This window comes from Ursus americanus, chromosome 30 (genome assembly GCF_024610735.1).
Source record: "Ursus americanus isolate L20-20 chromosome 30, mUrsAme1.1.p, whole genome shotgun sequence".
Lineage (NCBI taxonomy): Eukaryota > Metazoa > Chordata > Mammalia > Carnivora > Ursidae > Ursus > Ursus americanus.
The window spans coordinates 16,060,624-16,073,026 of NC_142156.1; the positions used below are offsets into that span (position 1 = coordinate 16,060,624).

At 47.7% G+C, this 12,403-nt stretch overlaps 1 protein-coding gene across 7 annotated transcripts in view; it reads left to right on the forward strand.

The window, feature by feature from the left end:
* LOC123778861 (putative E3 ubiquitin-protein ligase HECTD4) overlaps positions 1–12,403 on the forward strand; it is a 129,261-nt gene that overhangs the window by 83,819 nt on the left and 33,039 nt on the right. For all 7 annotated transcript variants that reach the window (XM_045776507.2, XM_087857344.1, XM_087857340.1 and 4 more), the window contains 9 exons: positions 537–698; positions 807–955; positions 1,238–1,317; positions 3,570–3,733; positions 4,376–4,613; positions 5,473–5,609; positions 6,044–6,170; positions 9,757–9,894; positions 11,449–11,585. In XM_045776507.2, the coding sequence (XP_045632463.2) occupies positions 537–698; positions 807–955; positions 1,238–1,317; positions 3,570–3,733; positions 4,376–4,613; positions 5,473–5,609; positions 6,044–6,170; positions 9,757–9,894; positions 11,449–11,585 (1,332 nt within the window). The remainder of the gene's footprint in view (positions 1–536; positions 699–806; positions 956–1,237; positions 1,318–3,569; positions 3,734–4,375; positions 4,614–5,472; positions 5,610–6,043; positions 6,171–9,756; positions 9,895–11,448; positions 11,586–12,403) is intronic.

The following is a 12,403-nucleotide window of genomic DNA, read 5'->3' on the forward strand; positions in this document are numbered from 1 at the left end:
CCTCTCCCACTCCCCCTGCTTGTGTTCCCTCTCTCGCTGGCTGTCTCTGTCTGTCAAATAAATAAATAAAATCTTAAAAAAAAAAAAAAGAATAGAAGTGAGTATCAGAATGAACCGTTCTAAGAGCTAAAAGAGTGGTTCTAGAGAGCAGCACTGGGCATAGAGACTGCCTTTTTTTTTTTTTTTAAGATTTTATTTATTTGAAAGAAAGTGAGAGACAGAGCATGAGTGGAGGGGGAGGGGCAGAAGGAGATAGAGAAGCAGACCCCCAACTGAGCAGGGAGCCTCATGGGGGACTCCATCCCAGGACCCTGGGATCATGACCTGAGCCAAAGGCAGACACTTAACTGAGTCACCCAGGCACCCCTAGACTGCCTTTTTAAAAAGGCAGTTTCCTTTGTAAAAACAAGGTATATTCCTAAATAAAAGATGTACCTATATTATAATACCACTAGATAACAGTTTTTCTTCTTTGAAAGGGTAAAGGGATTTGTGTTTGCAGTTGTATTGAATGAGGCACTTTCCCCCCATTGTAGCCCAAAGAGATCACCTGGAGCCCCTCACGAGTGTTCCCGCCTGTCCGAGCCTGCATGTTCTCATCGCACCTTACTTCTGTCACCTTCCTGGCTGACCCCAGCGCTGGGGGCGGTCTGCCCCGGGGCACATTTATCTATGCCACCTCGCCACTTCCCGTTCAGGTGAGAAATCACACTGTCTCTTGTCTCTCCATCTTTGAAAGAAAAAGCAAGTTCCAAGGGCCCAAGTGGAGCCCTCTGATTGCCTGCCTACTTCTGGTGTTTCCTTAGGCCCCATCTTTTTACTGGGAGATTGAAATTGTTTCCTATGGAGATACTGATGACGACACTGGACCAATCGTTTCCTTTGGCTTTGCTACAGAAGCAGAGAAACGAGATGGGGCTTGGACTAACCCAGTGGGCACTTGTCTTTTCCATAAGTAAGTGGCTACTATTGCTGTCACTAAAAAAAATAAATAAAAGTATCGGGTGTGGGTGTTTGTGGGTGTTTGAATACTAAAATAATAATATAATCTCAACCTCCAAAAATGTATAAAATATCAGTTGGAAATATATTCAAGTTTAGGCAAAGAGAATAGCTCTTAGGGTTTCTCTTCTAATTACTCTGGTGCTACTGAAGCCCCTGGACCTGTTCATTACGTAACTGCCTCTGTGTTGGCCAGTCAGCCTTGGCCTTGACTTTGCTTTGCTTTCTTTCCTAGCAATGGCCGAGCCGTGCACTACAATGGCTCCAGTTTGTTACAGTGGAAGAGCGTGCGCTTGGACGTGACTCTGTCTCCTGGTGAGTGCAGCAGGACTTTTTTTTTTTTTTTTTACCCTGCGTATTTCTGTTGTTCCCAGATTTTGTCTAAATAGGTTAAAAGTAAAGAAATTTAACAACTAGAAATGGGCAATCTGTCTTTTAGTGAAAGCCAAGTACTTGTCATTGCTGTCTGCTAGTTTACACCAAACCGTTGCTTTCGTGACCATTCTCATTGAGACCCTCCATTTGGGTAAGGTAGGAGTCACATTCGCTTTCATTCCTGCATCATTAGAAAAACCTGAGATTTTTGCTTCTCTTTGAAGTTTAGTCTTTTGTCAGCTTTTCATCGATCAGCAGAGAAGTTCAAAAAAAACACGGAGGTCTACCACTAGCCCTGAGGCACTCGCAAAATGTGTTATGAGTAGCTAATGTGCTGTAGACTTCGTTCTCGGGAGCCTAAACATCTGTCCTGCTTCAACACATCTGCCCAGAAGTTTCAGTCACACAGACCGTCAATTCAGTTACAACAACGACATTAAAAAACCCCTTTCTCTCTTCTTTTTAGCCTCCATATAAGTGTCTTGCTCTGTATAGATGGAGCAAACTGTAGGCATTGTCCTCTTGCCATTAGAAGCCCCCAGACGTGTTGGCTGCTTAGTTTCAGACAGTACACCTTAGCGTCATTTCTGATGACGCGGTAGATGGTCTGGGCTGCTCAGATGGGGAATAAGAAGTCACTCGATCCATCAGGTAACCTCGCACAGCTGGCTGGGGCTAATTTTGCCATCACTAAGTTAGGGAGCTGCTTGTTAAATTGCACCTTTCGGGGAGTGTAGTGTTTTCAGTTATGGTCAAGTTATGACTTAGAAATAATTTCCTGGCAGTTACTTCTCTCTCATTTTCTGGAGCAGAACTCGGACATTTCAGCTGAGTACTGAAGTGTTTTCAGCACAAAGGAGGGTTTGGGGAGCACATGGGAACCATAAGCAGGGTTTGTATTTGTTGCTCTCATTTATTTTGTTTGGTCACATTTTGCTGCTTGAGAAAGTTTGGGACTGGACCTCAAGCAAACATGCCACCCTCTTCCTAGAGAAGGGTGTCTGGGTAGGAATCAAGGACTCACTTTTTACAGCAGACATCTCAACCTCTATACCAACACTTCTGGTGTCTGTCTGTCTGTCTGTCAGTAGATACTCGCTGGGCATCTCCTATGTGCTGGGTACTTTTCTGGGCCCTGGAGATGCCATGGTAGACAGTGATAAGTCCCCAGCCTTTGGGAAGCCCATCCTGGTGGTATCTGAAGCATTGGAGACTCTGCAATCAAAAGCAGAATCGTAGAACTTCGTGCACTTTCTGAGGAGTTCACGGTGCGAGACTCACCCTACGGCTGCGTAGTCGAGCAGTGTGTCTGACGCAGCCAGCGTGTGGGCGCCGATGTGGTGGACACGCTCCTCTTGGTCTCTGAGCGCTGTCCAGTTCAGTTCCTTGTCGGAAATTAGCTTGGCTTATCTTAGCTTCTTGCAGAAATGCCTTAAATACATATAAGTAACCACCAGGACATAGTGTGATTTAACAATGTACCTCTAGGGGCGCCTGGGGGGCTCAGTCAGTTAAGCATCTGCCTTCGGCTCCGGTCATGATCCTGGGGTCCTGGGATAGAGCCCTACATCGGGCTCCCTGCTCAGTGGGGAGCCTACTTCTCCCTCTCCCTCTGACTTCCGCTGTGCCTGCTTGTGCTGTCTCTTTGTCTCTGTCAAATAAATAAATAAAATCTCAAAAAAATAAATACCTAAAGGGAAAATGCTCTTAAAAAAAAAAAGTACCTCTAGCTTACGTTATGGGTTGGGTTTTATATTATTAAGACCATTTCTAGATCTTCCACAAACTTAGAAAATACTGTCTTTTTACCTTTGTGCCATAAGTAATTTTCCATGTGTCGAAAGAGAAAAACTTATATTTCTCTATTTAAAAAAAGTCCTACCTAATGTTTTCCCTTTTTGTCTTGGCTGCCAGGAAAAAAAGGCTAAATTCAATGTGTAATTAAACTGTGGTAACTAACTTAGACACTAGGCATTTTCTTCTGAATAGTTTGACTTCTCTTTTTTAAATTATTTCTGTTGTGTTACTTTATATTTACTCAAGTACAATACATAACTTCAGACCTTTTTTCAGATGTAACTAGTGGCATAAATAGTGATATGTGGCCTAATCACACTGGTTGCAATTTGGAAGTTTATTTCATAGTCACTACAAGGGAAAACAAGATGTTTCCTTCCTGTTCTCTGCCATAGGTGACGTGGCAGGAATTGGCTGGGAGAGAACTGAGGGGACCCCCCCTCCTCCAGGGCAGCCAGCCAAGGGCCGGGTGTACTTCACATACTGCGGGCAGCGCCTGTCGCCGTATCTTGAAGACGTCTCTGGCGGGATGTGGCCTGTGGTTCACATTCAGAAGAAGGCAGGTTATCTTACTGGGAAGGAAAACAAATTCTCCTTAGTAATTTGGATGATGCTCTGCCACGCTGGGGAGGGCAATCTCCTCGACTGAATCTACCATTCAAATGCTGATCTCACCGGAGGCACCCTCCCAGACACACCCCATAATAATGTTTAGTCTGGCATCCTGTGGCCACACTGACAGTAAAATTAACCATCACAGCACGATTGCAAGTCGTAGACTTTATGGAAGCAAATCTGACCGTGTTCCCGTTACCTTGAAGAAGCAATGCTTGACCAAGGTCTGGACTATTAACTGGTCTTAACTTGGCAAAATCAGAGGAGAAAAATGTCCCCAGTGAAGGGAGCAGCTTGTGCAGTGGCGTCAGGCAGCAAGAAACAGTGTTGGAAACAGGAAAGGTCATTGTCCAAGTAGCCAAGAGTTGGGAGAGTGAGGTCAGGGGGAGGAGAGGCGGCTGGCCTATGGGGAGCTCTGTCTCAGCGCCAGGGCACGCAGTTACACGGGCCCGTCTGCCTCGTTCCGCGTGCTCTCCCAGAGCTGGGGCCCTTCCTCTGGTTTGATGTTGAGTGACATTCATCTTGGAGTGTTAAATAAATAAACAAACCTAACCCCTTTCAATCCGTAATTTGATTTCCTTCCCAGAACACCAAGACTCGAGCTAACTTTGGCTCCCGCCCGTTCGCCTATGCTGAAGGGCAGGCCCACCGCAACGCCGCCGACCTGTGCACCGATTTGGCAGAGGAGATCAGCGCTAACTTTGAGGCCCTGCCCTTCGCCATGGCATCCGATAGCGACAATGACGCCGGCACCAGCATTGCGTCAGACCCGGGCACTCACGGGCCACCGTGCCGCATTGCTGCCGTGGCCACTGCTCAGCAACGTAAGCCGCCGCCTCCCGGGGCCCTGCTGCTCCCTGGGAATGCAGATGCTGCTATCCATAAACCCGTCCGGCCTGGGCGCACTCTAGTGCCCGCTGGTTATGGGGTGGTGGGCCCGGTGAAAGAGAAAGGGGAGCAGGAGGTGGTGACACTGTACTTTCACTGACTAGAAAGTACATTCCCCGCACCCAGGAAGCCTGCCGTTACTCAACGCCGGCAGAATATCGCCACATGGAAATGCAAGCCTGAGAGACTGTCCACGTTTGATTAGACAACTAAAGACCCCAGAGTTTTATGTGAAATCCTCTATTTTTACACTTGATCTTAGCCAAAAGGCCGAGAAGCGATTGAAATCCTCTATTTTTAAAATGTCAATTAAGTTGTTTTAAAACTGAGATCATAAAAAAATAACAAACACTGAGGTCATCAAAGAATAATAAAACACTAATTGTGGAATCTAGGTGGTGGGTATTAGGTGTGCACTGAAAAAACTTTCCCGATTATTAGAAGAACTTCATAATCAAATAAAACCAAGCTTCCTGGTCTAAAGGTGTGTGCAAACTGTAACTGGCCCTTGAGATACTGGTTTGCAAACTGTTTTAAGACTCTCTTTTCTTCTTTCTCCTGATGAAGAACTTTCCAAATTCTCCTCTAAATTGAGTGAATTCTATCCATAAAAACGATTTTAGGATTCAGGATAATGATACGTGGTTAGTTATTCCATGGCTTCTTTAAAATCCCTCCAAGTGCTAGGAGTCTTTCACACAAATGAAGAGATTCTGGTTTGTCTCGGGGGGAGAAGTTCATGATTTTTCTGGCTTGCTTGTGCCTAGGATTTATTGTCACTGTGCTCTGTTACAGAATATGACAGTGACACCTCCTGTCATTATAAAGTAGAACTCAGCTATGAGAATTTCATCACCTCGGGCCCAGACCCCCACCCGCCTCCCATCGCAGATGACGAAAGTGATGACGAGGATGATGACGACGTCCCCCAGGTACAAGGCCCACAGCTCTTGCACAGCTCCCTGGTGACCAGGACGAGCCACCAGGAATGATTTTGAGCTGAGGGACCAAGGCTGGAGCGGTGATACCTCCAGTTATGTTGGTTTGAACGGTAGCTCTGGAACATTCATCTTCAAACCACATATCAGTAGCAATACCTGCTCTTTGGCCCAGTACCAGTCTGGGTGTGGGAGAAATGGAGTACCCTGCCAGTGATTCAGCAGTAAGGTTGGGGACCGTGTGGAGTGCTTACTTGGCTTCAGAAGGAGAGGAAGGGCTTGCCGCAGTCTGGCTGATGCCTGCCCTGGCATCTGAGGGTCTGATTCTGCTACTGGCCTTGGAGTGGGTGGGAGCTGTAGGTCAGGGAAGGGCTGACACCCTCATGAGGCGCCTCTTCTTTGTTCACGCCTTTGCCTTCTCCTTCCAGGAGGACCACTATGCCCTGCTGGTGAAAGCCTGGGAGACCAAGGTGTTTCCTACGATCCGAAGACGCTTCCGCAATGAGGCGGAGCGGAAGTCGGGCCTGGACCAAATCAAGGGTGCTTTACAACTAGGTCTGGTGCTTTGCACTTTCCTTGGGAGCTCCCACATGACTTGAGCTGTGCTTAGATGGAACTCAGATGTAAATCAGGAAAGAGGGGCTCGTCTGACGTCAGGCCAGACCTAACCGTGTCCTCTGCTTGTGTCTTTCCTGAGCTGTGTGCTCTTCGGCCTCCATTGCCAGCCTTTCTTTGCTTGTCAGCTCAGCTTGTGTTTGGGTTGATGGGCTGCTGAAATGGGTGCTGGGAAGGCGGATGGCCTGGGGGTTAAATAATTTGGGCTCTCAAGTCACAGCCATGCTATTTACTGTCTGTCCTACCTTGGGACAGTTACTGAAGCTGTCTGGGCTTTCCTTCCCTTTAAAATGGAATCAGTGATGGTGATCACCCTGTCTGGATATGAAAAGTAAGTGTTTTAATACAGGGAAAGCTCCTGGGAACAGTGCCTGGCACAGAGTAAGTGTTCAGTTAGTATAGTTCTAGATGTCACCGTGCTAACCGTGATGGAGGGGTTTTTCTTCCATGAGCACGGTTTCTCTAGCAAAGAGTAATGCAGAGTTTGACCCCAGACAGTGGACTCTTAGTGAGTCTTGAGTGCGGGTAGCTAATTTCTGTCTTGAGGATTTTCCTCATCTTGTGAAACACCTGCTTTTTTCCCCCCAAACGTGGTGGCTTCAGGGATGGTGTAAGTTAAGTTTCATTTTTGTCCAATGTCAGCAGCCTTGCTCCTCTTTGAGCTTGTTCTGAGATTAGGACCAAATAAAGAGAAAAGCCCCCACCAGACCTTTGTTTTTTGGCCAATTAATAGGCTGAGTCCCAGATTTCCAGTGATTACTTTTCTCCCATGTTGGCACCAGGACTGAATCAGTATGTGTAAGTCTATGGTTTGGTTTTTACTTGTTTCCTGTCATGCTTTCTATCCCCGAAGCTAAGGCCTACGACAGTGGAATGATCTTGTTTAAGCTTAACCTGTAGGCATAGCCACACCTCCCGTGACGTAGTGGGATTGCTTTTGTCAGAGCCTGGGTTCAGCTGCCGGCCCAGTTCTGGGGCAGATACTTAGTAATTCTTCTCTACTCTTGAGTTTGAGGCAGAGGGAGCAACATTAGGAAGACCGTTGGTGCGAGTGCACTTGGGTGGTTGGGCGACCAGCCGAAAGGCCAGGCAGGTGTAGCCGAAGAGAAGAGTGTGAGGGAGGGGCAGCAGGACACGGGGTGAGGGGCAGGGACAAGTGTTGGGCACGTGAGGACTTTGGATTTTATTCTCTGCAAGATGGGAAGCCGTTGGGAGGTGATGAGCAAGGAGCAACATAATTCAGTGTAGTAGATCCCGGAGATGAGGATTTGCTCTTCCCCATCTGTTTTCAGCATCTGAGAGGAAGTGCCCTCGTGTGCTTTGTCGGAGGGCAGAACCGATCTTCTCTCAGGTTCGAGCACCTCTCACTTAACGTGATGCCAGACGCACTGGTGCCCGCCTCGCGGCCCCCACGCGGCACTGGTTTCAGCGTTGGGAGGCCTCCGGTTCAGCGCGGCTGTCGAGCCGTCCATTCATCCACTAACCCGTCCCGGCAGTCGGCCAGCGCCTCCCAGACATTGGGCCCCCAGCTAGGGAAACATCCGGTGGGCCACGGCAGGTGACGTGGTCGGGGCTGTGCGGTAGACCGGGAGGCCACCGCGTGTGTAGCTAGCCAGGCCGATCTCGCGTCGCTTCTCTGACAACCTGCTATTGAAGCGGAGATCGGGAGCTGACTTGGTGACAGCCGGCTCACGCTGAGAAACATTAGGCACTGTTTTCAGGGGGCTGGTGCTTCTTACCACTTTGATGAGCGTTAAGAAAGGGGGGCAGAATTTACAGTGCGCAGATGGAAAGTGCTTGTCTATGATCAGTGGTTGCCGGGCCTTTGTTTTGACGTAGGTTTTACTTAAATTAGGATTTCTTTTCTTTAACCCTTCGGTGCCGGAGGCATCCTCAGCGTCTGTGGCCGAGGGTACCTCCTCTGCTCCCAGTTCGGTTAGGGGAAGGCAGAGACGGCGCCGCAGAAAACCTGATCATCCAAAAGTGGCCCTGGACCAGAGGCAGAGCGATGACTCACCCAGAAGTGCCTCCCGCCCCATGTGGCCTCGTGCCAAGGCATTCTCTCGGGATCCGTCCGTGTGCTGTGACCAGTCATATGAACCAAGTTAATTTAAACATAAAACATTTGCCTGTTGAATATAATCTCCTTCAGTATAAAGTGGCACAGGTGAAAAGGAGGCTGGGGGATGGCTCACGGTCCCCAAAGCCCCCCCCCCCCCCCGCCCCGTGAGGTGGTTCAACGTCCTGTTGTCAGGTCCCCGAGGAAGGTTACTGTACTCGCCCCTGGCTGAGCGTGCCTGAACTCGGCATCATCCCCGTGTTCCCGGATCCCTGCCGAGCGGACAGCAGGGGATTTGTTCTCTCCCCCATTCCTTTGGAGAACGTTGCAAAGATTATTTTTCCGTGATCTTCCGATTTCAGGCCACATTTCTCGTCTGTCCTCTGACAGTTCTTTCTCTGGGCGTCGCTCTCTAACTGCAGCCTGCTCCTTCTGAAGTGTGCTCCAAAAATTGCTGTGCCTTTTCCCTCCAGCAAGGCCAGAAAATAAAGGAGGGAGAGACGAGTGCGCTGGTGATCAGTCTGTGCGAAAGCACCTGTGGCCACACCCCTGTCTGAACCCACACTTCCGAGCGGGGCGGGCGCTACGACAGCACCAGCAGACGGAGCCGGTGTACCCACCGCCCCGTGGGCCCACGGAGCTGTCTCTTCAGGGGCATTTGTTGACTGTGTTTATTAATTAATAGTGGCTGTTGCTGGTGAAGTTAATGATGTGTTCTCCCTCTGGGAAGGAAGAACACAGCCAGTTCCAATGCTGGGTAGGAGAAGTTGGTGGAGTTCTGTCTAGCTAAAGCAACATGCGTTTGCTATAAAAATCACCCAGTACAAAAATGTACAAAGTAAGAAGCAAAGCTTTCCCTCACTTCTTACCCTCCGTTTGTCCTCCACTTGGCTCCTTTGACTCAAGTGAAATGACTGCATAATAACGTCCCATGATTTTTTTTTTTTAAGATTTTATTTATTCATTTGACAGAGAGAGAGACAGCCAGCGAGAGAGGGAACACAAGCAGGGGGAGTGCGAGAGGAAGAAGCAGGCTCCTAGCAGAGGAGCCTGATGTGGGGCTCGATCCCATAACGCCGGGATCACGCCCTGAGCCGAAGGCAGACGCTTAACGACTGAACCACCCAGGCGCCCCGTCCCGTGATTTTTAACCATTCTGTATTGATGAGTACTTTCCTTATTTCCATTTTGGGATTTCCCAGCAATGCTGCAGGGAGTGCTCTTGTATCTTTACACACTCGTGCTCGTGTTTCTGTGGGAGAAATTCAAGAGGTTCCTGCAAGTGGGGCATTGAGTGTTTTAAACTTGCTAGGCCCCCATAATTACCTTCCCCAAAAGGCTGTGTATTCCCATGGACAGTGTTTGAAAGATTCTCTTACCTTTGTTCTCGGTATGAGTCAGTGTTATGATTGATCTGAAGACCGTGTACTTTTAGGAGAGTAACAGTGCAATTATATTTTTTTTTAGGCATGGTGGACATTGCCCGACAGACAGTTGAATTCCTCTACGAGGAGAACGGTGGCATCCCAAGAGACCTGTATCTTCCCACCATTGAAGACATTAAAGACGAAGCGAACAAGTTCACAATTGATAAAGTTCGAAAAGGTTCTGTTTTCCCTCTTACTTCATCTGTGAAGCCTGCTGCGGAATGAGAGGTTGCGTGTTCACTTGAGCGTGAGCAGAGCAGCTGTGAGTGCCCCAGGGGAGAATCCCCATTTGCGGAGTGACAGGAGCTCTCGCAGCCTCTCTACTGTGAGGCCCTGAAGCCTCCCACTCGTCTGGCCTCCGGTGGCCTCCTACACATTCCCCGAGCTCACTGGCGCACGCAGAGTGAGACAGGGCACTTGTGCAGAGGGAGAAGCAGGTGAGGGTGTAGGGTTCCAGACAGGCCTCCCCGCTTAGGTCAGAGCTGCTGAGCTAGAACCGCGAATGGGTGGTCGCACTCTGCTTTTTAGAATTTTAATAGAATGTGTTTATTCTTTTGATTAAGAATCTATTGCATTTTTCGAGGAAATGAAAATACAGAAAAGCACAAAAAAGAAAAATGGAAACCACTCATTATCAGACCTTCACAAAAATATGAGAACATCAGGGACAGAGGCAGGAATATATATTTTCTTTTTCTTTCTTTCTTTTTCTTTTTTAGATATAATTTGCGTACCATAAAATCCGCCCTTTTAAAGGATACAATTCAGCAGTTTTCAGTAGATTCACAAAGTTGCACAACCACCAAATCATGGCCTCTAATTCCAGAACATTTTCATCCTCCAGAATGAATTCCTATACCCCCACCATTCCCCATTTCTCCTTCCCTTGAGCTCCACTAATGTACTTTTTGTCCCTATGGATTTGCCTCTTCTGGACATTCCCTGTAAATGGACTCCTACCATGTAGGGTCTTTCGTGTCTGGCCTCTTTCACATAGCACAGTCTTTCAAGGTCCATCCATGTTGTAGCTTGTGTTGGTACTTTGTTCCTTTTTATGGCAAAATAATATTCCATTGTATGGAGGATACCCCATTTTTTAATCCATTCATCCAATGATGGACACTTGGGTTGTTTCTAACTTTTGGCTATTATGAGTAAGGCTGCTGTGAACATTTGTGTTGGGGTTTTTGTGTAGATGTGTGTTTTCCTTTCTCTTGGGTAGAAATGTAGGAGTGGGATTGCTGGGACCTATGGTCAGCTGAACTTTTTGAGGGGACTGCCAGATGATTTTCCAAAGTGATTACACTGTTTTACATTTCCACCAGAAATGTATAAAGCTTCCAATTTCTCCACATCCTTGCCAACACTTACTATCTGTTGTTCAGATTATAGCCATCGTAGTGGGTGTGAAGCAGGGTCTCGTTGTGGCTTGGGCTTGTCTCCTTAATGACTAATGACATGGAACATCTTTTCCTGTGTATCTTCATTTTTCTTTGGAGAAATGTTTATTTGAATCCTTTGTCAGTTTTTTAGTTGGCTTATTTGGTCTTTATTATGAGAGTTCTTACAACATTTTGTTGTACGATCTTCAAGATGGGGCTTTGTACCTTTTTGGTTATAACTTAACTGAGGTATTGGTAGGTTCTGTAGAGCTGTTTTAGGCCCTAAAACATAGGGTCCCAAGGATAATGGTACTTGCTTCTGAAGAAACTTCTCCCTCTGCCCTCCTCAGGTCTCACGGTAGTAACCCGCTCTCCAGACAGCAACAACGTAGCCAGCAGTACTGTGGGAACTGCTCTGCCAAAATTTGCCATCCGAGGGATGCTGAAAACCTTTGGGCTTCACGGAGTTGTCCTAGATGTTGATTCAGTGAGTAAACAGCCTTTTATAGACACGGAGACTTCTGTGCCCAGACTCCATGTGTCTTAAGAAGCGATCATGCAGAGGTGCCTGAGTGGCTCAGTTGGTTAAGCGTCTGCCTTCTGCTCAGGTCATGATCCGAGGGTCCTGGGATCGAGCCCTGCGTCAGGCTCCCTGCTCAATGTGAAGTCTGCTTGTCCCTCTCCCTCTGCCCCGCCCCCACACTCATGCTTGCTCTTGCTTGTTCTCTGTCTCTCTCTCAAATTAAAAAAATAAATCTTTTTTAAAAATGCAGGCATACAGATGGATTACTCTTCAGACTAGGGATGAAGAAAGTGAGCTAAGTGCCCACACAAAATGGCTTACCTGAGGTTTTCTCATGGGCCTAGATCAGGGCTGATGACAGATGATGATATGCTCTTAACGCTCAGTGCTGTCAGCCCCTTCAGACCATGCTGCCTCTGCCATCATTTGGTCAGGCATGCTCAGAACATCCCTATATTCTTCCTACCCAAGTCCAGGGAACATTCTCCCATGGTCCTTGATAAATGGATGATCTTTGTCATGACTGTTACAGATAAAGTCAAAGAAATAGTTTTATGATTTTGATCACATCATCTTGCTGGTTCTCTCAGCCTCCGTTCTCCAGTGTGGAACACGAGTGTATTAAATCCATGGGGTTCTCGGCAGGGGTGGGGGGTGCGGGTGGGGAAGAAGGAACAGAAGATAGATGCGGGCAAAGCCAAAGCTTTCTTTTGAAAACAGCGTCCTTTGTGAAAGTGACGACTCCACGATCCCAAGGTTGCGTGCACATGCTGGCCTTTGAG